The sequence below is a fragment of the Copadichromis virginalis genome, linkage group LG12 (assembly GCF_057382275.1).
Source record: "Copadichromis virginalis isolate Kocher_CV1m ecotype Utaka linkage group LG12, C_Virginalis_male_GT1.1, whole genome shotgun sequence".
NCBI classification, from domain to species: domain Eukaryota; kingdom Metazoa; phylum Chordata; class Actinopteri; order Cichliformes; family Cichlidae; genus Copadichromis; species Copadichromis virginalis.
Genome location: NC_140629.1, coordinates 13,416,210 through 13,441,195, shown reverse-complemented (window position 1 = coordinate 13,441,195; position 24,986 = coordinate 13,416,210). Strand labels below are relative to the sequence as shown.

Genomic DNA, 24,986 nt, shown 5'->3' with positions numbered 1-24,986 from the left:
ATCTCGAGCTGGTTTCTTGAACATGACAATGAGTTGTCGTGTACTCCAATGGTCTCCACAGACACTAAATATTAACTCGACAGAAAACATCTGGGATGTTAATATGAACCAAACTCTGAGGAAGGATTCCAGCATCTTGTTGAATCTGTGCCATGAAGGTCCAAACCAGTACTAGCAAGGTGTAGGTAACATAGTGGACAATGAGTGTTTATACTTGGAAATAAAACTAACGTACAGTTTCAAAAAAATGTTGGGGTGCTGTGTAAAATGCAAAAGGCATATGATAAAAAAAGAAATAAAACTGTTTATATTATAAAGAAAACACATCAAGAGTTAACACTGAGAAATCACCTGAAAAAGCATCTCAGAATGAATAAGGTTAATTAGTAACATGATTGGGTATAAAAAGAACATAAGACAGGCCGAGTCTTTCAGAGATAAACGTGGGGAGTTCACTGCTCAGAGTTCATGTGGGTAAAACTTGAACGTAAGCAGCAGGTTTGAGAAGGCACCATTAATATTTACAAGACTAGGAGTGACACATTCTATTATGCAGACTGCTTTCAGGGAAATCATCGTTTATTTCAGCAAGCCAACGCCAAAGCACAGTCTGCACATGTCACAGCAGCATGCTTGAGTGCTAAACTGGGCTGTCTGCAGACTAGACCAGTCAGCCAGTGAAAACATTTGGTGCCTTAAGAAATTAAAGATAGAACAAAGGACGCTCTGAAGCCTGAAACATTATGATGCAAAAGTTGGAAAATATGTCAGCAGTGTTAAAAGAACAAAAGAACAGGTGATGCAACAGAGCGGTCAACATGCTACCGTCTCCCCCAGGGTGCTGGCAAATTACAAAAAAAATTAATTTTAAAAATTAATTCCATTCAGCTTTTATTTACATTTTACACAGCATCCCAACATTTCTGACGTCACAACTTTTGCAGCAATCAAGTGAAGTCAAGCAACAGCATGTAAGTACTTACACTGTATGATGAGAATCTCCATCCGCACCATATCAGTCTGCATCCACGACTCTTGTAAGTTACAGCTGGTTTCCCCAAACAAACCATCTAATTTGATGCACACATTGCACCTGATAACAAACAGCACACACAGTGCAGATCGTGTGTTTCTCAAATATATTTTTGGTTTGACATCTATAATGCATTCAGTCCAGACACAGAGAACAGTTCCACTTCAGCAGCCTGCACCAGAGGGGAGCTGGGCGAAGCTCGAGCTCAAGCCTTTGACCCGCTCGCCCTCTTTAGCCGCGTTACATTCCCAGAAGCTCGGCAGAACAATAGAAAAACTATCTTACACCAAAAAATAATCGTGAAATAAAATACAAAACGTTTCTTCTTTTATCAAGGGTGATAGTTTACAATTATTCACTTGTACGCTTTCTTTGAAAAATTATGTTTTAGACAACTTTCAAGAAACATAATCAGTAAATAACTTTCTTTAACATCTTGTATAGAAAACAAAACAATCTTTAAAAAAACATTCTGTTGTCTTCCTCTGAGTTAAGCTAGATTGTGACAAATTTACCAAAATGGTTTCAATGGAAAGGCATCGGGATTAGAGAGTCCTCCTCGGGACGCGCCAAAGATCGGGAAAGATCACGAAAAGTGCTTCTCGAGCTTAAGAGTTGACCGCTGAAAGCCAAAACATGTCAGAAAGATACTTGGATTTTGATACGTACCAAAAAAAAAAAAAAAGCTAATTTCCAATAACCCCTTCCCATATGAATACAGATCAATGCTGGTGACATGGAGGTCCATCCTGGTAAGAACTGTTCCTCTTAGCTACAAATGCACATGAAAGGAAAGAAAGAAAAAAATAGTACAAGGAATACAGTGAGTACAAAAATAGCGCAAAGTTAAGTGCAAACTGAAAAACATCCCGAATGTTAAGTGTAAACATTTTCAACCTGCTACATGTCATGAGGCCGCGTGGCTCGTTGTCTCCACGGGCGAACATCAAACGCAGCCGATTGTTCTTGTGTCCTTTGAAATATTTCATGTAGCAATGCATTGTGTCCTGGAGATGAACATCTCATGCCCAAGTAAACTATCAGAGTGGAGGACAGCAGGTGCATGCTGCTGAGCGCCCATCCAGACCGAGGCGCCTCAGTTCGATGGGCTCGTGAGACAACTGGAAAGCTGCAGCTTGGCGATATAGTTAGCACACAACATACGAGAAGATGCATAAACACGGGACTGGCTTGCTTTAAAGGCTGATTTTTTTTTTCCTTTTTCCCCAAGTTGTCACAGGAGAGCTCAAAAAGCTAAAGAGTGATATGCATAAATGGCACATTACAGACATGCTGTGAGACGAAAGCCATCATTGTCTGTCATATATATCATCACCAGAGCAACACTGCGACATGACAGCCGATGAGAATACTGCAGTGGGAGTGCGGGGTTTTTTGTTTTTGTTTTGCAATGCACGTGAGGGGACAAGAGCATCAACACAGACAGCTGCAGAGGTATGAACATCCTGTTTTTTTTGTTGTTGCTTTTAAGAATTGGGGGAAGTGGAGTTTGGCAAAGTCAGGCCTGGATGTGTCATGAGTTCAGAGGCCTTCCGAGGCTCAGATGTCCATGTAGTCGTCCTCCTCGTCCGACTCGCTCTCCAGAGACGACTCCTGGCTGGATGTCTCCTGCACCTCCAGTGCCGGCTGGGTCAGAGTGTCCTTTTTGACTGTGGCTGCGGACTGGGACGACAGGATGACGTTCTGTACAGGAGCAGACAGCAGGGGTCACTGTTGAGTGCTGGGACAACAGAGAGCCGTATGCGTGGTAATTGAGAGTGCTTACCTTAAGTCTCTGTTTGGTTTCCTCTGAGATGCTGCCTTTGGGGGAGAGAAGCGTGGGGGTCGGAGGCGTTACTGTGATTTCTGGCGGGAACTTGGTAACGGTGGAAGGGATGAAAAGCTTTGGCATGTTGGGCGGGACTCGGGAGCGGATTCGGCTGGGGTCTGGAAGCTTCGACTGGTCATTGCTGGCATACTGCTGCTGGTCTGAGAGAAAGAGCGTGGAAGAAAAAGAAAGAAGGCGTGCACAGTCACTAACGGTGCTGTTATGTGCATTATCTGTTGAATCCAATCTACGCATGTTTTTGTAAGACACTTTGATTCTTAGGTAATGACCTGGGCAAGGTTGTATTGTGCTACATGTGGCAGTTTCCCCCTGAAACCAGCCTGCTGCTGATTCCTGCCCCTGCTGGGACACAGTGGCGAGTTTCATCTGCTGGCAAAGGTGCGACTCCTGCTGTCGGTACAAAAGTCCCTCTGCAGGCTCCTCCCGCTCCTCTGCGAGCAACAAATAACATGTTAGGGATCGATTCGACCCAACAAAAAACTTTGCAAGTGCGCAAAAACTGTGCTTTCAATTTACAAAACAAAACAAATAAATCAGTGTATAAAAAGAATAAATATTGCAGCAAATTGTAAAATGTCAGCTTTTATAGCAAATCATTTGGACACTGACAAGAAACATTTCTTTTCAGAATGGTTTCCAGTGCTTTTGATTTAAAGTTGCGTTGCGTACCATTTCACTTCCTCTCTGCTTTCCTTCTTTAGCACGACTAGAGGCTGCGCACGCACACACACACACGCGCACACACACACACACACGCACGCACACGCAGAGAAATGTGTTTTTGACTAGGGGTCCCATGAAAGTCATCAGGAACACTCACAAGCGACTGATTGTTTACAGGTCGCCGATGAATGAGGGGATTATTTCGTAATAAATCTCCTTATATTTGGCATTTATTAGCAGACAATTGACAGTAACAAGTTTCCCTTTGATTGGGACCTCACAGCCTCATTCATTAGACAAGCATTTGTAATGAATGCAGGAACACTGCTGCTAACACTAACTGCAAAAATTCCCCCTGCAGCTCAGACACGGACACAAATATGAAAACAAAAATTATCTAATACGTTTTCAGTCTTCACCCATAATGTTGCCTAGGAAACCGTTACATAACACACATCAGTGCAGTGCTGCTTCATACCGACCAGTGTGTGTTTGCACGCACATGCAAACACACTTTTGCATGTGTTTTCAGACTTCAAAGGTCATGCAAGTTTAGGAAATGGACATGAAGCTATACAACTTCATAATATGCAGCTCCTGGTTACGCTCTCGCTAAATGAATGATGAATGCAATTCAATAAGTAATAATAATAATCACCAGTGTGTCACGGCAAGAGATATTTGTACTTCAAGGACAATTTCTAATTCTCTGTGGGGAAGAACAGGAAGAGACCTCCTGTAGAAGCAGGTTCAGGGAGGGGCAGCTGTCTGCTGCAAATGGTTGGACAATGATGGGAAGCAATGTTCATCAAAATGCCAGGCATGACAGAGAGACGAGACACACAAAGAACCCTGATCTGAAATCTGTGATGGTGGTAGAAGTGTAATACCCGGTATTCTGAGACTTAATGCAGCTTTATTAGTCAAACATAAAAAACCCTAAAAAACTACTAAACTGCAAGTTGCCTTTGTCTTTTTATATTTCCGTTATTGCGTTCATGGTTAAGAAAATATAACTCCCACTGTGAGTTGGTTTGGCCACATGTGTTTTCTTCTCTGTACACAGACACACATGAAAGATTCACTGGTTCTAAGCTGCCTGCAGGTGTGAATGTGAGTGTGAATAATGGTCTTTCCTGTGACTGACTGGCAGCCTCCTTCACTACCGCCTGGTTAACAGCTAATGAATGATCAAATGTTTCATTCATGTCTGTCAATGCAACTTAAACATCCCTATGTGTATTCATTTTCTATGTATCCATGTATCCATGTCTGTTATTCTACCTGTGTAGTAACCCTGAGGGAGCTTGCCCCTTGAAAATAAAAGGTTCGTTTAAACTACCTTTCTGTGTCTTAAGAGTAGAAACAGGTAAGAAAGGCAAAAGAAAACAAAAAAAACCCAAAACTTCGTCAACAACATCATGACCGTCGTCAAATGTCGTCAAATGATTATTCTAACTAACTGATGCTAAATCTACTGACCACAAAGAAAAGGTTCACACACTGAATTTGCATACTACAGATTCAAGCTCTCAGCCTTTAGAAATGTCAGTTCTACTCATCCTAAAAACCTAAAGAGGAAAGAATGACATGTTTTGATAGCAAACACGAGATAAGCTGAATATTCATTATGAGATCTGCGGTGATTAAGCCAAAGCCTTCGAGGAGCTCACGTAGGCACACAGAGTCACAATCTGGAGGATGTGAATTTCTCAAACTCTTGTTGGTGGACTGACAAAACCCAAAAGGCAAAACATAACCAGGCCAGAGCTTGCTGTTATGTAACTGAGCTGCTGAAACCCACAGGCGCCCTCTGCTGGTCACATGGACACTGTAGTATCATTAGAAACTGGAGCTCCACTTAAAGCAGCAGAATTTAATGGAAAAACTGCATTGATTTTTGTCTGCAGAATCAGAGGACGTCGCAACATTTGATGTGTGTGGGAGGAGGCCGCTGTACCTGTCTGTGGCAGGAAGGCCATGGCTGCAGAAGAGTGGCTGGCTCCTCTCCTGTGCTGTGGCTGATCGTGGAAGCTTGAGGTCTGAGGTCTGGGCAGCTTGCTCAGGGGCTCGTACACCACCTTGGCTTGGCTGTCCTGGGTGGACAGCGGGTGGCAGGTGGAGTGGCTGACCAGGACGGGCGTCGGTAGGGAGGCGGGGAAGAAGAGGTCTCGTTGCTCCTTTGTGTACTTAGGTGTGGTCGGGGCATCGCTCGAAGCCTGCTGAAGACAGAAAAAAAAAAAAAAAAAGACAAAGCAGCATTCATGAGGAGGTGTGACTGACCTTGGCTAACCACCCCCTGCACCGGCAGACTTCTGAGTACTGTACATCCTCTCCCCTTGAGACAGAACTGCTGCGAGACTCAGAGAAGCAGAGTCGATATTTCTGCACTTTTCAAACACACATCAGCCGTGCTAGTTTTGCCTCTTTCACACAACAAGTAATGAATCCTTTACAGAGTTTCGATGCCGCTCCTCGGGGTTTCACGGGCTGGCAGCACTTGCCCGCTGGACTGTGTGTTGGGTTATGGTGAGCTCAGATCTGAGCCACTTTGGTGGATGTCCTTTTGAGGACCACTTATAAACACAAGAGCTGCACAAACAACCTATGACAACAGCCGCCCTGCTCCCACAGCCGCTGTCATGGCAACACAGAGGAGCACAGTTAAAAGGAATGAATACACCTTCTCCTCTAGTTTTTATATCTAAATGGATAAAAAGTTGGATGAAAAACAGCTTTTCTAAGCACATGACACACAAGATGCTCGGTCTATTGTGCAAACCGAGCCAAAATGTGAGACATTCAGGAATGAATTCATTTCATATTGACTAGAAGGCTACACCGACATGTACAGCATTAATTATGCAGGGATGGAAAAGAGGCAAATATGACTTCATACTTGCAAAAGAATCTGTCAAAGCTAAACTGCATCTGCTACAGCTCTGTTAAGACATCTAGGGTCATAGTATATATTCTGTCATGACAAGTGGCCTTTGACAGATATAGTACGTTAGCTCAAGAAAATTTGGCAATAACAGAGCTCTCGTCCCAGTTCTCCCTGGGTGTCTGCAGGGAGATGAAGTCAAATTGTGCTCGGCTTCACAGCTGCGTGCAGTGAAGCTTCCCATGGGATTCACACAGCAGAGAACAGGCAAAATTAAACAAGCAGAGTAGCCTTCCCAAAGCTTGGAGAGCAAAAGATCCTCCAGCCCAACGCAGAGCAGCACAGTAGCTTAAAGCAAGCAGCAGCTCCGTAGCCGGCTTTGATGATTCATATCTCATGAATTAAACATCCCCAATAGAGACACCAACAAGTCAGCTGGACTGTGCGCTTAGAAAAACATTAGATTGCAGTACGTAGCATGAAGCCAGTATTCAGGGTTGAGCGTTCCCGTGTGGTCGAGGTCCAACAATGAACCGAAAGACTGTTCTCTGTCATCACAGATCGGGCTGTCGATCAGATTAGAGCCGCGGCAGATCTTTCCAACACAGAGGAAACAAACTTTTTCCATTAAACTGCCCTCCAAAAATGAAGCAATACTGGCATTTCACTGTGAAGCAAACAAAACGTATTTACTGAAGTAAACCCATAATGTTCCAGCTCAAATACAGGAGTGTTTTTAATAAAATACCTCCACCAATTCAGTGTTATCCTTATTTAACTTATCCTGGGCTTTTGTATAGCCCCTCAGTTCACATTCACCAGTTGACAGCAAATTGTATGGACTCCTCCAGTGAAAACAAGACAGAGGACAACACAGCTGATTTTCCAGCTCAGCACTCAAAGGACTCCCTCTCCCTCCCCCTCTATTTGTGGGGGCTTGAAGGAAATGTGTGAATCTGCAAGCGACAGGGAAAAAAAAAAAATTCCTCAAGCTACAATCTACATTACCCACCACATACAAATGTAAGCAAATGCAAACCATGACAGGTATTGGTGCCACAATAATTACACATTAACAGCAGTTAGATAAGACTACAGAATGAGCTTTGATGTAGAAAAGCACCCTCCGTTTGTCACATCCTGGGCATGCAAGGACACTCACCAGTGCATACAGGCCACCTATCAGAGTAATCCACTGATTTTCCTGGCTCACAATGGGCCTTTGGGCAGATGACTATGCACATAGTAAAGGCAATACGTCTGTATTAGCTTATATGGGAAAAAATCTGAGAAGGTGGTTAAAAAAATAAATTACAATGCTGGTGATTTTCCTTTGGCTCTGGCAGTCAGGCGGCATGACTGTGTCTTGTTAAGAATCCATGTATGAGCTGTTAAGTATTAGTCATCCAATATAAATGATCATGATGAAATAAAGTGGTCAAATTTAAATTCTTTTTGAGTGTGGATGCATCTGGGTTTAGGCTTCTGCAACCGTAATAATGGCATTATTTAGACATCATTTCAATTTTCTCACATTTAAATTATTCTAAACTGAAATAACATAAGTCAGCATACAGTCCCCGAAGTGAGCTAAAGGCTCTTTACAGCGTTTTTTCTACTCCTGGCTCTGTGTGATGTCAGCGAAATTGAATTTCTGTGGCATGCTGTTTATGAAGTGCAGCAAATCAGAAATAAAAATGTCTTAAAGGGACATTGGTCTTAAAGGGAGAGGATCCCTAGTTAAAGACAGATGGTGAACTGAGGTGGCTGCACAAAGGCCCAGTATAAGTTAAATAAGGAATTCACTTCTTTATGCACATTATAATTAGCCTCTTTAAGGTAAAAAGAAGATAAACAAAATAATGTGAAATTAAATACATGTAGATAAAAACAAAAATATAATTTACTGCTACTAATTAACAACTGTAGTTTTTACACATGGCGTCTTCCAGCTCTCTGCAATCATCTATGAGTCAAGCGTCGCGTGGAAAGTAGACAAACGAATAAAAAGACCAAGATGAACAAAAGGAATCATGCAGAAAATAAGATGGTGCGATCGCTGAACTGGGGAAAAAAAACCCACAGATTTATTTTGCTTACAACTGTGGTACACATGAGCCTGAAGTTCAGGGAACATCACCGTGACAACAGGATGTGGGCAGAGAGACCCTTGATGACTGTGTGGGCAGGAGGAGGGATGAGAGGGGGGGGGAAGAGAGACACTGAACCAGAGTGAGGCAGAGCAAGTAATGATTCGATGAGGAATCCGTGTACTGGAGACAAAACTGAGATAACGTGCTTAGGCACTAGCTGATTGTCTGCGATTACACAAATACTAAGTATTTACTCATTTCTTTCACTTTATCTTAAAAAATGAAAGACATCATATGCATATTGCCTGTGCAAATAAACAACCTGAATATCAGTGTCACGCTGAAAATGATGACAAGTTTGGCAGCGACTGAGTGAGGCTGAAGGGACAACAGGGAGCATTCACACCACGCTTTGGGCTATATTTAGCACTGGCAGGCAGGAGCAGGTTAGACTTGAAGTCTGGGAATTACCAAGTTAGTCATCACTTTAGCACATTTTACTACAGATGCTGCACACTTAACCCCACACATAACACAGAACATATATTATAACAAGTGCTATTATGAGCTAAATCAGCAGACATGTAACACTAGAATTAAACTTCCTGGATTCGCCAGATGGGTGAGCTAGACGATTGTAGTTTATAAGACATTTCTGGTGTCCTGTTAATTTGTTTTGAAAGAAAACCTTAAAATTTGTGTTTTGCTATGCAACGCACATCCCAGGATCTTTCTTTTTTTTTTGCATCATCTTTTATAATGAAGGAATAGACCCATAGTTAAGCATGTGCTACAGGGAGCTACACCACAAGGATGAGGGAAAATGTGAAGGTGTGGGTGTAGCAGAAAGGTGGCAGATGAACATGCTGAGTTACAAAGGTTTACCTGTCTTTGGGCAGAAGTGGCCAACTGTATCTGACAGAACTTCACAGCCTGGTCCAGAGCCACATCCTCATCAACCTGAGACAGGAGAAAAGGCAGAATAAGGATTTTCGAGCAGAGGAACGCAGTGTATCTACAGATAATCAGATTCCACGATGTCAACTTGTTCACATACGTTTCCGTGCAGTATAAATACAGAAGCAATGATTATAGCACCACAAATTCATCAGATTTCTGAAGTGACCTGTCCTGAGAAACATACAGTGTTAATTAATCCTCATACACCAACGCCAAACCGACAACAACTTAATCTGATTCTGAGCCAGCACGATTTTTTCTCTCCTCAGCTTTCGCATCTGATCATTAGCACAAGTAAAGAAAGGCGTAGTTCAGCTGGTGGATGTGTGGGAGTTGGCAAGCTTAGCTAGAGAACAACACCGCACACTCGAAGCTGGAGTAGGCAGCCAGGTTTTGGCATCTTCGGGGACACAAATTGGATAATAACCTTTCAGCATATTGTAACTCAAGTACTCTGAGAAAGATCTAGAATCTACCACTGATTGTTTTCAGGTTTTAGAAAATTAAACCCCGATTGGAGAATTTAGGCAATCACAGGTCTTTGTTGTCCAAATGTTTTCCAGTTTATAGGCATGTGTTAAAGGTCCTCCGTGACTGCGAGACATAGTTGTCTGTATGAGTTAAGCATACAACTTCCACCCAGAGGAGTGGGCGTAAGGCCTGTGAGAGGACAAATATTTAGGGGGACTTTATTTTTCCTCTATCGAATTTTTGTCTGTGGCAGCTTTAACAGCTGCGTGAGCATGTTTACAGCGACGTTCGCTGTCTGCAGCAATTCAGGGACCCCCAAAGGGAGGGAATTTACAGCATCCTCAATCGAGTTTTCAAACTGCTTATTGTAGAAACAGATTGAGTCAAGCTTCAACATGTCACAGAGGACAGCCCTCTGCTTTCATCTGTAGCTCTCTGCAAACTCTTTACTTGTTGAACTTCCTCCCCACAAACACACAAGGATGCATGTGTGTGCATGCTTATTTGCCAGTTAGAACTTCTCAAAAATCCCTTGCAAACTCCCCCCCCCAATAAAAAACCCCACAAAAAAGCCCAAAAAATATCTGACAGGTATGGAGGACCAACGCCACTTTCTAGAGAACTGTAATGGCATCATTAACAGACAGTGTTTGTAAACAATTGAGCATTTGAACAAATTCTGAACCAACGCAATGTTCACATGATGATGCGCATTTGAGGATCTTTTTTGAGGTAGTAATGAGCAACCAGTATTCTCGTCAAGCTGAAATACTTTGATGGCAGGAAATGCTCAATCTACATACACACTTAGTGGGTTTTTGTTTTAACACCTCAGCAGAGAGGTTAGAGACTGAAAAATGTCTTGAGTGTGATATGCAGCACTGCTGACATAAACAAAAATGAAAAAAAAAATCAAAAGGTACAGATTTAAAATATAACCATGTGCAGGTGTGTTTTGGGGGGGAAAAAAGAAAAGAGAAAACAAAGCATTTGTAGTTTGTGTAAGTAGGTACACAACCACAAGATGGCTTTGGAAAATGTCCAGGCTTATTAATTGCGTGATTTGGTGACAGGAAACATGTTGCGCCTGGCTCTGGCTTTTAGGTACGGCTCTGAGAAAATTATTCTCTAAGCTGTTTCTTAAAAAGCACAGGAAAAAGGATCTTGCTGCAAAGCTAAGCGCCCAGAAAAACCAAGCAAACGATGCAGACAGTAAACCACTCCATTCAATTTTTTATCTCATTCTTGCTGTATTTTCAAAGTTTATATTTTTCCAATGGAAACCACATGGCTATTCTATTTTAACTATCTTAACATAATTCATTAAAAGAAGCTTTCTGTTTCTAGAAATATCCTACAAAGTTTCCATTTCTGTGTATGCACTTTGTCACGGCACACTTTGCATCAGTTGTGCTGGCAGTGTAAAAACAATCTTTCATTATCAATTATACTTTGATGGCAAAAACTAGCCGGGGCTGACATGAGAAAACAATTTGCTTTTCAGTGCAGAACCTGATATCAATATATATCAATGTGAAAAGTTAAGAGGCCAATCACAGGAATTCATAAAGTGAAATGTAGTGATAAATTTCACTGTATCTTTAAATCAGCAGTGACTGAGCCAAAGTGGTTTTTGCATGCTTTAGAGGTGGATATATATATCATGAGAGAGAGAGAGAGACAAGCGAAAGAGAGAAAATATGGCTATTCCTATTTAAAAATACCAAACTACATTTAGAGTCAGCAATCTATTTTAGAAATAACAGCAAAAGGACGGGACACACCGAGGTTGAATTTGGGTTACTCAGAGTAAAAACAACCGCACCTTGAGCTGTATTTGCTGCAGAGCTCGAAAACTCAAAGTGGGAAAGTCCCTGATTGTCAATAGGAGTACTGTTACTAATTCAGTTAGAAAAGGGGTTTCCCGAGTCCAAATTATTTTAGGAGGATTCTCATTAAGAATGTATGACTTTGCAAAATATCATTTAAAAAAAATGCAGTGCGGTTATTGCAACAATAATGTTACCTATATGTGCACAGTGAAGACATGTGGTGTGGCACATCTGCAAGAGGTTTACCTGTTTTATGAGCATATAAGTCTCTGACATTATCTTTTCAATGCGCCCCAGGTCGTAGGTCATGACTTTCTGGCCTTGTTGCCACACTCTGTAGGCATCAAGCAGGAGGGTTTTTCCAGACTCTACATCCTCTAGAAGTTTCCTCTTCCTGTTTGGCTTTCGTAGTAACCCCTGATCAGTCCCACTCGCTGCCACGGTGATTTTGGGTGCTGAGGCTTGAAGCTGCTGCTGTCTGGAACTGATACTTAGCTCCTCCAGGGAAAGTTCTGGTGTCCGGCTGATGTCAGTGACTTTCTGCTGAGGCTCAGTGCCACTCACTGAGGTCTCAGCCTGTGTTTGGGTGCCCTGAGAATCTGTGGCATTAGAGGGTTTCCTCCAGTGGCAGATGTCCAGGTCCATGGGTTCTGCAGGCCCTGCTTTATGCCCCTCATTCCCAGGAGTCTCTGCCTTCCCAGGGTAGCCCTCCTGAACCTTACTCCCTTTATCTATTGACGGTAGTGGTGATGGGGTGAGTTGCGCCTGGGAGGCTTCTCTTGGACCTGGATCAGTAGCACAGGCGCCCTCTGTGAGTCCAGGCTTCTTAGGCACGGTGTGTTTGCTGTCATCTGAACTGGGCTTGTTGGATGTGTCTGTTGTGGTCATCTCCCCCATGGAGGGCGCAGGCGCTTTCTGAAGCTGCTCAGACACCTGAAAAAGAACAGAACCTGTCAAAACATGAAGTGGGTGCATGCCAGATGTGTAAAACACTGAGTGGCTCTCGGCCGTGCATGTGCACAGTGGGCTGTAGTAGTCTTACCCCAGTGAGACTGTTCAGATTGTCCTCCAGGACTTTTACAGTTAGGAAAAATGCTCTCTTGGCCAAAACCTGGCGATCAACATCCCGTAAATACTTCCTTCAGAAAGAAGGAATAGAGATGTCATGGAACGAATAAAAGACATATGACAGAATTAACATCATCACACAGAACGTGGTGCTTACTTTCCCTGGTCAGGGGTTCTCTGCAGCATAAAAGAGACTTTCAGCAGAGTATCGTGATCCTTGAGCTGAGACAGCACCTCCAGCAAGAGGACAATGGATCGGTTCATATGAGATGCAAAACTACCCGGGCGATCAATCTCATCTACTGGAATACGCCAGATGCCCTGGACAAGACAAGGAGAAAACAAAGGAAAATGCACAGTTAGGTTTGACTATTTTACTCATCATTGTTGCTAGCAGTTGGAGTAGGAACAGTCAAAAGAGACAGTGCAGTTACCCAAGAGTATTTCAAACTTCCCAGTGAAGCCAAATGATCTCCAGCAGCTCAAACAAAAGTTACCGCTCAATATTCCAAAAGTCCAATTTGTAAAATTCTGAAAGTTTGTGTTTTTATAAATGTTCTCTGCTGCTATTCTAAGTTCTCAGAGGCATGTGGAGGGCATGACACAACGGAAACAATTAACGGGGACATGTGGAAAAGCTGAAAGGAAAGAAGGTAGTGGGGAAAGCAAGAAAAATTAATGTGACTGAAACACATGGCTTTCAAAGAAGAAAGCCCTAATGAGGGGATGGAAAGGCTGCAGGAGAGATCTAGCGGTCTAGCTTGCCATGTAGGAGATATTAAGAGAGAGGGGGGCTTTCTCTCTGGGTGCACATGATGGGCAGTCTCATTAGTGCTCAGTTCTGTCCAAGCAATGAAACAGACCAACAGACTAGCTGCCAACAAACAACGTCCTCTTCCCCCCCCCTTCTTTTTTGTTTTTTTAAATGGAGCACTCCACCTTTTCAGTGAGCACATGTCCACTCAGCAGGTAAACTGAGGAGAGGATCTGCACTCTGAAGCTACTGATGCGAGTGCAGATGGTGGCCTAGGCAGCACACAGGCTTCAGTCGCAAAGCACATGGCACATAGTACAGTTACAGACTCTGTGTGTGTGTGTGTGTGTGTGTGTGTGTGTGTGTGTGTGTGTGTGTGTGTGTGTGTGTGTGTGTGTGTGTGTGTGTGTGTGTGTGTGAGAGAGAGTGAGAGAGACAAATAAAGATGAACATATCAGGATGGAACAAAAACAAATGAGATGGCTCTATCAGCTGCTGGAGGCATGGGGAGCATGGCGCTCCTCCTAACAGACCGCTCCAGATTGTCAGATGACATTTTCAAATCCACCGGAGAGGAACAAAGCAGGAGAGATAAACCTATCAAAACAAAATCCATGCTTGAAGATGCACCTAGAGCCTTTTAACCTAGAAAATTAAATGAAATGCAAATGAATCCCAGAAAACCTGATACATGTTGTTTTTAAGCATTCCTAATTTCTGTTAGTATTTTTGTTGTACATAGGAATCTTTTTGTACTGTTTTTTAAGCAACTTTTGTGATGATAATTAAAAAAAAACCCAAAAAAACAGAGGTCAGGAAAGAAATCCCACGAACATTGCTCAAATGTCTGCACAAAGACAAGAAGATTTATTTATGATGTCATGCGACGCAATCAGGCCAGGCTTGGGAAGGTTTTTAACCTTTCAATAAGCCTCCAACATTTCATGGAGAAGAGTTGTTCTTTACAGTAGCATCCAACCGCAGCAAATCTGTTTAGGGAAGCAGAGCCATGGGTTTACACAGATTATGAAGCAGCACAGCATCTAAAGCAGATTTGTAAGACTTTAACTGCAATAATTTTAAGCATCTTTTTTCCCCCTTTTTGCTGCAGAAAATATGAACACTGCTTGATATCTGGAGCTTAAGCCCAGACGTGGCCAGTAGATCACGTAAGAATCAGGCAAGGGGTAAGACGCACAGCAGACAAACTCATACTTTAGATGTGTTTTTCCAATTAAATAATAAGCTGGTTAAAAGGGAAAAGCAGAAAAAAGGCAAAAAAACAGCTATTGGACTTTACAGTTATACTGAACTGGGGAATTCTTTGTTTGCAAGCCAAATTAAAAAAAACTGGCTGTCTTATCTACTTCATCTTCTCATGTGTAAACATGCCATGGACAAGGAAAGGCATGAAAAAAGAAAGTAAAAAGGCAGGAAAGTTGCACAAATTAAGCGTTGCTGTGTCTTAAAGCAACGCTATCCCATGTTACATCAACTACAGTTTCACTATAACCAACTACAACTTTAGATTGTACGATTTCGAGGGGTGGGGGGGATCCAAGATGGCTGGTCTCCTGCTAAAGCCATGAGCATTTGGCAGGTTGTTGGTGTAATTTTATATCTTCCTAAATTCTTCTCTGCATTAGTCCTGACATGCAGAAATCTGAAGAATCTAAAGAATAAAAGACTCCAGGAGTGTCCTTTACAGTTCTGTGCAATCTAACAGAAACATCACAGATTTAAAAACAGCTCTACTCCAAGGTACAGCTACTATAAACACAAATTTGCGCTCGATTTTGAAAAGAAAAAAAAAAGTCAGAAGGAACGAGAGGAGGCAACTCACCATCACCAAAGAAAGCTACTCCACGACGCCTGTGTTAGTATTCTTTTGGACAGTTTCCTGTTGGTGGTGGCAGCACCAGCAGTGCCTCCACCCTGAAAGAGGCTCACGCTCTCAGAGCCAGGGGTGGGCTGCATTTGGGTGCTAGGGCAGCAAGAGCTGCAGAAGAGGAGAAGAGGGAAGCACAGCTGCACATGGCAGAACAGGAAAAGAGAAAGAATGGCAAGAGGAGAGACTGTGCCGGAGTCTATAAGCTCAGTACGCCACTGACAGTAGAGCTGACTCGTTCTTCTCCTGATTTCAAACCCTGCCATCTCAAAACAAAAACACCCACGCACTCCATCTCCGCTTTCCCCCTGACCCCAGCCTGCTGGAGTTCTCCACCCCCCCCCTCCCCTTCTCTCACTCACTCTCTCTCTCACTCTACACAGCATACATCCAATCCTCGTAGGTCTACGCCAGCCAATTGGAGGCTGGTGGAGAAACTCCCGCCCATTAGTGCACACCCACACAATACACACAAACAGGGGAGTGCCAGAGAGAGAGAGAGAGTAATGAGGAAGCAGAGCAATAGAGTGAGGAGTTGAGTAGAGTGAAAAAGAGCCAGGGGGAGGGGTAGAGCGTGATCAGCCTGAAGACAGAGCAACAGGAAAAGAACAAAAGAACATAAACTGGCTGAAAAATGAATTCAGTGCTACCTCATCTGTGTAGTGTGATGCATCAAGAGGATGACAAACCAATAGTGAGAAAGGAAAGGCAAAACTAGCAGAAAAAAAAAGTCCCTCAAGGTTTGTGTAAGTAAAGCCCTCCCCCCGCAATCAGCCACACAAAACAGTGTGAAGAACGGTGCTGCCTGAACAGACTGTGTTGTGTACACATATTTCCTCAGTCAGCCAGCAGCACAGCAACAGCAGCCCTCACCTTCTTGTTTTCCTCTCCTTTAACTCTGGTCGTCTCTCTCCAGCTGGCCACCAAAAACATACTAAGGAAACACACCTTGTTTTTCCCGCTTCCTGTTGTGAGTGTAAAAAGAAGTGCTGAAAAATATCGAGCTCACTCAATTACAGAGCAGGAGAAGGCAATGAAAAACAGACTTGCAGCCAGAGTTAACCCTCCAACATGCAAATCCAAATATCAACTTGTACAAAATGAATTCATTGGGCCAACACGCCTCCTCTAAGAGAGGCAGAAAAAAAAAAAAACACAACAAGGTTCTCCTAAGTGAGGCTCCACCTACAGCACGCTGCACAGCTGAACACACAAATGTTTGAGTCATACGTCAACTGACTCAACTGTGTTACCCTATAATATAACAAGACAGCGAAGCTCACCCATAAACAAAGTTAGATTCAAGTGGTTGAATTAAACGTGAATGCTCACCCGACACACACGCACAAAAAAGGGTATCATTTCAAAACATGACAGAAGCGGAGTTACGTCTGTCTGAAATATAGCAACAAGCACGCCCATTTTCTCTGGAGCTACGTGAGTGGGTGGAAGAATATTCAAGTAAGATGAGTGCGTGTGTGTGGCGGGGGAAGGAAGGAGGTGGTAAATGTGCCTGAGTGAATACTCAGGGACTCCTCACGACTACTCAACAGTAGTCTTGTAGCTAAAGCCGCCTGCTGTTACAACAGCATTACAAGAAATATCATTACAACTCAGTTTTCTCACTCTGTAAACCACTGTGGAAATAATGGCTACAATAATCCCACTACATGCCTGTAATGACGACACTGAAACCAAACAGGGTGATTTGGAAATTCAGAAAAATCAGTATGTGATGTTGATGTTACATCACATTATCTGTATAGTTTAAAGGGCTGAAATACGATATACTGAATCCTGTTACTAATGAGTCTTTGGTGGCAGCCGAGTCTGAGTTTATAACATGCTCACTGGATTATAAACATGTGACATCACTTGGGTCATAAATAACAAATTGCAGACTAAAGAGGAAACATTTCTGCTTTGTATGAAGTGTGACAATACACACATCAATAATGTAAAGCTAAATTATATATTGGTATCTGCTACCAAGTTTAATCATTATTCAACAAAAACATATAGTATGTTATACTCCTTGTTTGAATGAAGCTTCCGAGCAATGCGTTTGGGCTAATAATATTTTCAAACCCAATAAAACTGACATGGGACTTAGTCAAAACAAAGTGTACGTGTTGCTCCCTTAAAACCAAACTGCATTTTACATCTATTCCCTGCATCTGAAAAGCCAAACATTTTAAAAATTAGTTTAATTTAATTTATACAGCGCCAGCAACACCAGTCGTCCCAAGGCTTTTTATATTGTAAAGTAAAGACTCTACAGTAATACAGAGAAAACCCCAACAATCAAACGACATTCTCTGAGCAAGCACTTGGCGACAGTGGGAAGGAAAAACTTCCTTTTAACAGGAAGAAACCTCCACTCCCTGAGCCTGGTTCTGCTGAGGAGAAGAGTAAAAGAGCCAGAGATGAATAATTAATGATTAAATGCAGAGTGGTGTATAAACACAGAGGTGAGGTGAGTTAGTGCATCATGGGAATCCCCCATCAGTCTAGGTCTATTGCAGAATAACTAAGGGAGGATTCAGGGTCACCTGATCCAGCTCTAACTGTAAGCTTTAACAAATGGAAAGCTTTAAGCCTCATCTTAAAAGTAGGGTGTTCATCTCCCAAATCCAAACTGGGAGCTGAAGAGGGGCCTGAAAGCTCAATGCTCTGCCTCCCATTCTACTTTTCAATATCCTAGGAACCACAAGTAAAGCTGCAGCCTGAGAGAAGTGCTCTGTTAAAAATAAATGAATAAATAAAAGAGAATCTGTCTAGACAGACATTTATGCTTCTTATGTATGCTTCTTTCTGCAGATGGATGTGCTTTATTAATGTGTTTTGCTTCTTCTTTTCTTTCTATCACAATTACTTTAATGTCATAATCACATCCCACCTTATACTGGTTCACTTGTGCTGACAACCACACTGATAAATTATGCAGCATAACTTCATCTGGATCATTTCTTTACAGCAGTATGTAGGTTACTTTGTGCAGTTAATGTAACCCTGCCAATGCGAGAGGGAAAAGTAGGGCATCATGACCTACATTAGGGAACTTAGTATTCACCAACAGGCTCAATGAGGTGTGTACTCAGCTGAGAGTCAAGTCTCTTTGACATCAAGAGGCGCCATGCCACATGTTTGATGTAATCACACTAGCACATCAGACCTGCTGCAGATGAAGACATGAGTTGAACACACAGAGAATATTTAAGAAAAAGTCACACTAAGTGATTAGTTTGTCTCAAATGCAGCTGTTGACTGTCTGCTGAAAATTACTCACCTAAAGGTATAGTTTTCCTGAACGGTTCAAATCCACTTCAAGCCAGCAAATCTGTGCGCGCCTAAACTTAAAGACTAGGGGAAAACAGGCATTTCTCATTCATATTTAGAAAGGTTTAGATTGTCTTATGGCAGATACAGAGTGCTTGGTTCAAAGTGAACAGTAAAGCTCCAACAGTTGGTATGCTAGGGTGGCAGGTTTGCCTACAGAAGGGGCTCTGAAACAACCCAGTGGGAGCCAAAGAGCAGCAAAGCTTTCCTCTAGCTCAGACCTGGCCCTCATCGTTTCCAGTCAGTTAACATTCTGTAGCCGACATTTGACTCTACAGCCCACACAACCAATTATGTCCAAAATAAGGTTCACTGCTAAAACGTGCCTGACAACTGAATGATACAAGGTGCTGACATGATGTAACATTCTGTTTGTATTATCTGGCATGTTAGTGAGAGTCTTTACGCTTTGACAAATCACACAAAGAGCAAATAAAAAAGTAACCTTTTTTCTGCACATGCTGAGAAGGCATAGTATGTGCTTCAAGTGAAAAGAGGTAAACAGACTGACATGCAGAACAGATGACAGATTCTGACAGTAATCTCCTCCTCTGGTACCCAACAGAGGTCTCATAATTCTGAAAGGCAGATAATGCAGTGATGGCCCACTGTGTGACTCAGATTATAGTAGTGCTTGTCTTTAGTGATCCATATATAGGGCTGATTTTTGTAAATCCAATTGATTCGTGTGTGTAAACCTAACTATGGAATGCCAATTATTCACAGCAAGCTGCACAGATCACCGAGTCCCAAATGATCTGAACACTTAATGTCAATAAATGTTCTTACGTTCTTATGCTGAGGCTAAACTTTATACAGATGAGACAACAACCACCTGGGTATGCATGCAAGTAATTTGGGATCTCTTATGTGACATGATTCTTGACTCGTTTTTGGAGCAAGTCTTACGTGGCCACAACAAGAACTGCAGTTTTTTGCACTTCTGTGTTTTCAGTTCCAGAGGCTGCTGCTTGTTTTAATGGCATAATAATAACCCTCTTATAAAACATGCTCACATTCAGCAAAAGACAACAACTAAATGCCAAGTGTTCAAAATGGAGTATTAGTGGTAGATATGGCCATTGTTTGTATATAATCTACAGCTACACACAGGTGCTACAGTCTGAAAAGCATCTTGGAGAAGTCTGTTTCGTATTTCTCTGATGTGTTTATAGCACTCAAGTTTTTCCTTTTCATTTGTAAATATTGTAAAAGATAATGACTGTAAATTTTGTGGGTTGTTCAAAATTTTAGGTTATATTTATTAGAATACGATGTGGAATATTCACTAAATTAATTTCGGCATGCTTGTACAGTCATAACCCGGCCCCATTATTTATGCAATATTGGCCTTGATAGCCATGACTCACGTAAAATATTTTAACTTTAAAATAAAATAAAAAAGTCTTTGGTGCAAATGCTTGATGGTTGGCAATATATCGAGTGATGAAATGGCTGTTCAAAAACACATTAAACATGTAGTGGCTTAATGACATATTAAAGGAGGAAGTGTGTGTGTGTGTGTGTGTGTGTGTGTGTGTGTGTGTGTGTGTGTGTGTGTGTGTGTGTTTAGTGAACTCTGACTTACATTGAACAGGTTTGTCTTGTTTCTTTCACAGAAAAGTCCTTGTGCTGGCATGTGCTTCAGCTGTTGCCATGGGACACTGCTTCCTAGCAACACATCTCTAGCCCACTGTAGGTTCTGTGTCGGGGAAAAAAGCAACAACATACATTCGAATGTACAACATTTATCTGTTTTTTTAAAATATATATATACACACACACACACACACACACACGCACACACACACGCACACACACACATACATATATGAATAACGCATGAAAAACATTTGCAATGTAAACATCTTTTCATATCGAGATGACTCACAAACTAAGCAGTGCCTAACCAGTGCCCTGTTGAAAACAAGATTGGAAACCACCACCACTTCATGCTACCTGTCACAATCCCACTGCCCATAGCATAAAATTAACAGGCTTCCCCTCTTTCCAAGTTTGAAATGTGAGAATAAAAATGACCAGCCAATGTAAATGGAACAGAGGCTTTTAATACTCAGTGTGTCACGTTGTGGAGGTGTCTAAGCAACCTGTGGCAACAGCATCAAGTGACTGTCATCCACTCAGTGCCGGGGTACATTTGCTTTCCTCCATGTTAAACCTCAAGGAAACCTTACCAACGGTTTCCTTGAGCCTAATACTAACTAGGTAAGCCTCAATCAAAAGTTATTGTACACTAAACTGAGTCTAATGGAAATTTCCTTTACTGAACTTGATTTCAGTGCTTGTTTAGACTACCGAGGTCAAATGAGGATATAGAAAACACCTAACACTTTACCACACCCAATTTACCTTTATTCAGTTTGGGGAAAGACTGTATTTATTTAAGAAAACAAAAACTAAAGTGGTAACAGAAGGTTGCCATCTCAAGTAAAGCTCATTGCAGTCTCCTTGTGCCAAACTGGCTGAGAGAGCACTGCGCACCACCCACACACACCTCTGCCCACAAAGCCTCATAGCCAACACAAGCTGTTTCAGCAGCTCATGTATCACTGCAGAGCTCACAGTCCCACAAGAAAACCAAAGAAAACCAAAGAAATGGAAAGCTCTGGAGTAATTACTATAGAAATACAGATAAATACATAAGTAATTGGAGAGGAACCTCATTTTTTCATTTTCATTTCATTTTAGTGTCATCTTTAATTACAGCTGTGTTGTCTGTGACATCTTTTCCTGAGTCCCACGTTTTCCCACAGGCTTACTGGACAAAGCAGCTTCACTTTCAAACCTGGTATGTTTTATTGACATTTCATGGTGTTGGCTTGAAATGCTGAAGTTGCATTCACTGATTTTCACAAGAACATGTTAAAACATGGTGTCTATTCAGGTGAAGGCAGCCATCCAAATGAAAAAAACAAAACAAGCCTATCAGTGACATGAGATGTCTTAGTAGAACCTGGAAGACCGCCAAAGATATAAAGACAACTAAGGCGCAGTTCTCTGTTACAAGACCAAATCAGGCACATTCTTGAAGAGGTAGTAGAATAATACTGAACAGTCAAAAGGACCCTAACCCTTTTATGAATGTAAATAGCACAAGGTTAACCTCAAGTTGTAAATAACTGTTAAAGATCAAGAAATTAACAGCCAAATTAGACTGGAATAATATTATTTTTGACAGATGAGACTAGATTATAGGATCAGAATGAGCAGAAGAAAAGAATATCTCCCTAGAGAAGGAACGGAAGGGCTCACGATTGAAATCACATGACAGTATCTGTCAAAACTGTTGGAACAGGCATGTGGCTTGGCCATCAGTTAACAGGGCTGGACTGACCTGATGGGTCTTGCTGTTTGCATAGAAGAAGGCCAGGCGGTAGAGACTCTTGTAGTGCTGAGGGAAGCGCCCCAGACAGAGAAACAGAGCCCGGACACACATCTCCACCAGCATTCGTTTCTGATCAGGATGATCTGGAGGCAGGGCTTTGGGCACTTCTATCACCTCAGCAGGGGGCTCGGGCTTCTTCTTACCCTCGCTGGCCGGGGTCTGGGGGGTGGCCTGCTGAGAAGATGCTGGCTTTGGAGGTGTGGCTGGCACAGGCATCAGGTTAGGACAGGGGTCCGAAGAGACTTTGGGAGCTGAACCCTCAGACACAACCACCACCACTGCTTCGACTTCTTCCTGGATTACTTTCTCTTCTGTCTGGATGCCAGTGTGCTCACCACGTGAGGCTAAGATACAGCACAAAATCAAAACTTTAGACCCTGAATTCAGCGCAAAAGTCTCAAAGATTTCAGTTGTGGGGCATTTGGTTAGGTCAATGTTGATAGAAACAAATGTGGTTTTAATGCTTGGGTTACACAATTCTTTGGGCAGGAAACTAAACTTTGATTGTTTTAATAAATAAACTGGCCAATTATTAGCATTTTTCTTTATTATGAGTCTCAAAACAACAAGCTTTCAGTGTTCAAAGACATTCACAGTCCTGCCGTTTGTTTGCATTTGTTTACCTCTAAACTGAGATTACGGAAATTAAAAAAATCCAGCAGTTAAGTATCCATGTTGTAGTTTCTGACATGTTTATGAACTTGAAGGGGAAAATATCAAAATTCTTTCTACCCAGAAACACCTACATAACCTAAAACCTTCACAAGCTAGAAAGAATTTCCCCCTCTTGCAATGTCAAAAGCAGATAACCAATAGGCTTTGACCTAAAAAGTCCCACCCCTTCACTTCCTGCTTTATCTGAGGTGAAATGAGTGAAGTGGAAGAGCAGAGCCTTTTGGGAACTCTGCAATGTTCAGGGCATAAGTGTTGCTTCCTTTGGATTCTGGCTGAATTTTATAGCAAATTCAACTCTTTCTCACTGAAAGTCCACAGGCTGTTGGCTCGAAGTGAGAGAAGGAAGATGTCATTTTTAAGTGATGTTATGATCTATTTAAACAACGGCAAGAGAAAACAACTTTCAAATAAAATTTATTTCATATCAAACACTAAGTTTGTGTTCCCTCATTTGGGAACCTTAACTACATTCATTTAATTGAATAAAAATCTTCAAAATGCTACTTTACGGAGGAACGGGCCAACATGTGCCTGAAGCAATAAAAGGCTCATTTAATCTCTGATTACCTGTGTCCTCAGATGCTGGCTGGCCATCCTTTACCGGGGTTGTACTCTCTGATGACGATGAGCTTGCTTTCCCGGAGGCGAGTTTGTGGCTGCTGTCTTGTGAGCTAGCAGGGTCTGTGAAGGCATCCTGAGTGGAGTTGGAGTCAGAAAGCAAGACAACCTCACTGTCCTGACTGCGTTCTGGCAAAACAAACAAAGAGGGGGGAGGAAAGGAAAAAAAGAAAAGAAAACAAGGGTTATGCTGCCAGTTGCATGGCCGCAGACAGATAACTTCAGTATTTGGGATAAAAATGGAGAATTATTCATATTTGTGAGTTTTTGTGTACAAAAAGGTAATTCTGGTGAAGTGATCTTTCATAAAGATCAAGTGAAAATACTGTACAGTGAAAACTTTCATAATAATTCATTATATGTAACAGCATGCTGTGGATGCCTTTTTGGAATTGGTGGTAATGTGACAAACATTTCCTGTTGTAATGTGGGGAGGAGGGGGGGTATATACATATTTAGGAGAAAAAAAACAACAACTCATGAGCCAGAAATTCTTATTAGTGCATCGCACAAAGAGAGATGGTCTGTTTTTGTAAGTAAAACAGTTTTTTGTTTTGGTTTTTAAATGCTACAGTTCCTCCTAATTACGTTCTGCAGTCTCAGGAAAAAATAATCCTGGGCTGAGAACTGTAAATAAGAATCAAGAGGGCAACAAGCTTTAGCTATTTCAGAGAATAATGCACACAAAGGACTTTTCAAAAGATTCAGTCATGAGTCAACAGCCAAGTTACTATGGTACTGTAAAATTTGTGTAAACTGACAGCTGTGCATTCAGTGCTTCCTACAAGAAAGCACTTCACTCTAGATTCAAAATATAGCCTCTTAAAAGGTTTGGTGGGTTTGAAGAGCAGTACCATTCAGGGAAGCCAGCCATATTGAAGACCTGGGCAGGCAGTAATCATGGTCAAACTCTGGTGAGGCTGTTGAAGATACGGGGAGCTGGTTTTAAGATATAATCAAGCAAATATTGCACCTCTTAATTTATAGAAAAGATTATTAAAAAAAGAAAGAGAAAAATCAGTCATTTATGCTTCTAGACAACTGAATGCAAATTTAATGCCACTCCCCTTAAAAGTGTAGAACCTGATTCAGACACACATTTCTTTCTATAAGAAAATCTGCAGGTTACAAACTAAGTCCAGAATCTGCAATATGAATAAAACCAAGAATAAATTTTCTCCCATTTTACTATTAGAATTTTAAAAATCAAATCAAATCATGGGAGTAGTCCAGGAAGAATTCTTCGAAAAGTGTCGAAGAGTCAATAATGAACATAAAGATTTCATAAATGCATGTCTGAATCTGGTCCTGCGGTTTTACCACGCTGATGCACTTTAAGCAGGACTCAAGACAGAGAAATTGGACACCTGCAAGCAGCAATGTGCATAGTGGGGCATTTTCTGGCTTCAGTCTCAGTTTTGAGTGCCAATAACAGGGCAGCCACATTCTTTCT

General features: G+C 41.9%; 1 protein-coding gene across 5 annotated transcripts in view; it reads right to left on the bottom strand.

Annotated features, from left to right (window-relative positions):
• Positions 1-1,122: 1,122 nt before the first annotated feature.
• Positions 1,123-24,986, bottom strand: part of cabin1 (calcineurin binding protein 1) — a 38,799-nt gene continuing 14,935 nt past the window's right edge. For 2 of the 5 annotated variants that reach the window (XM_085474771.1, XM_085474775.1), the window contains exons 27-38: positions 24,388-24,453; positions 23,483-23,662; positions 22,190-22,584; positions 20,423-20,536; positions 13,011-13,174; positions 12,828-12,924; positions 12,032-12,718; positions 9,408-9,482; positions 5,506-5,767; positions 3,152-3,313; positions 2,820-3,022; positions 1,123-2,737 (exon numbers count right to left, since the gene is read on the bottom strand). In XM_085474771.1, coding sequence (XP_085330897.1) covers positions 2,594-2,737; positions 2,820-3,022; positions 3,152-3,313; positions 5,506-5,767; positions 9,408-9,482; positions 12,032-12,718; positions 12,828-12,924; positions 13,011-13,174; positions 20,423-20,536; positions 22,190-22,584; positions 23,483-23,662; positions 24,388-24,453 — 2,549 coding nt within the window. In that variant the 3' untranslated portion in view covers positions 1,123-2,593. The remainder of the gene's footprint in view (positions 2,738-2,819; positions 3,023-3,151; positions 3,314-5,505; positions 5,768-9,407; positions 9,483-12,031; positions 12,719-12,827; positions 12,925-13,010; positions 13,175-20,422; positions 20,537-22,189; positions 22,585-23,482; positions 23,663-24,387; positions 24,454-24,986) is intronic. The other 3 variants (XM_085474773.1, XM_085474776.1, XM_085474772.1) reach the window with 2 other exon arrangements.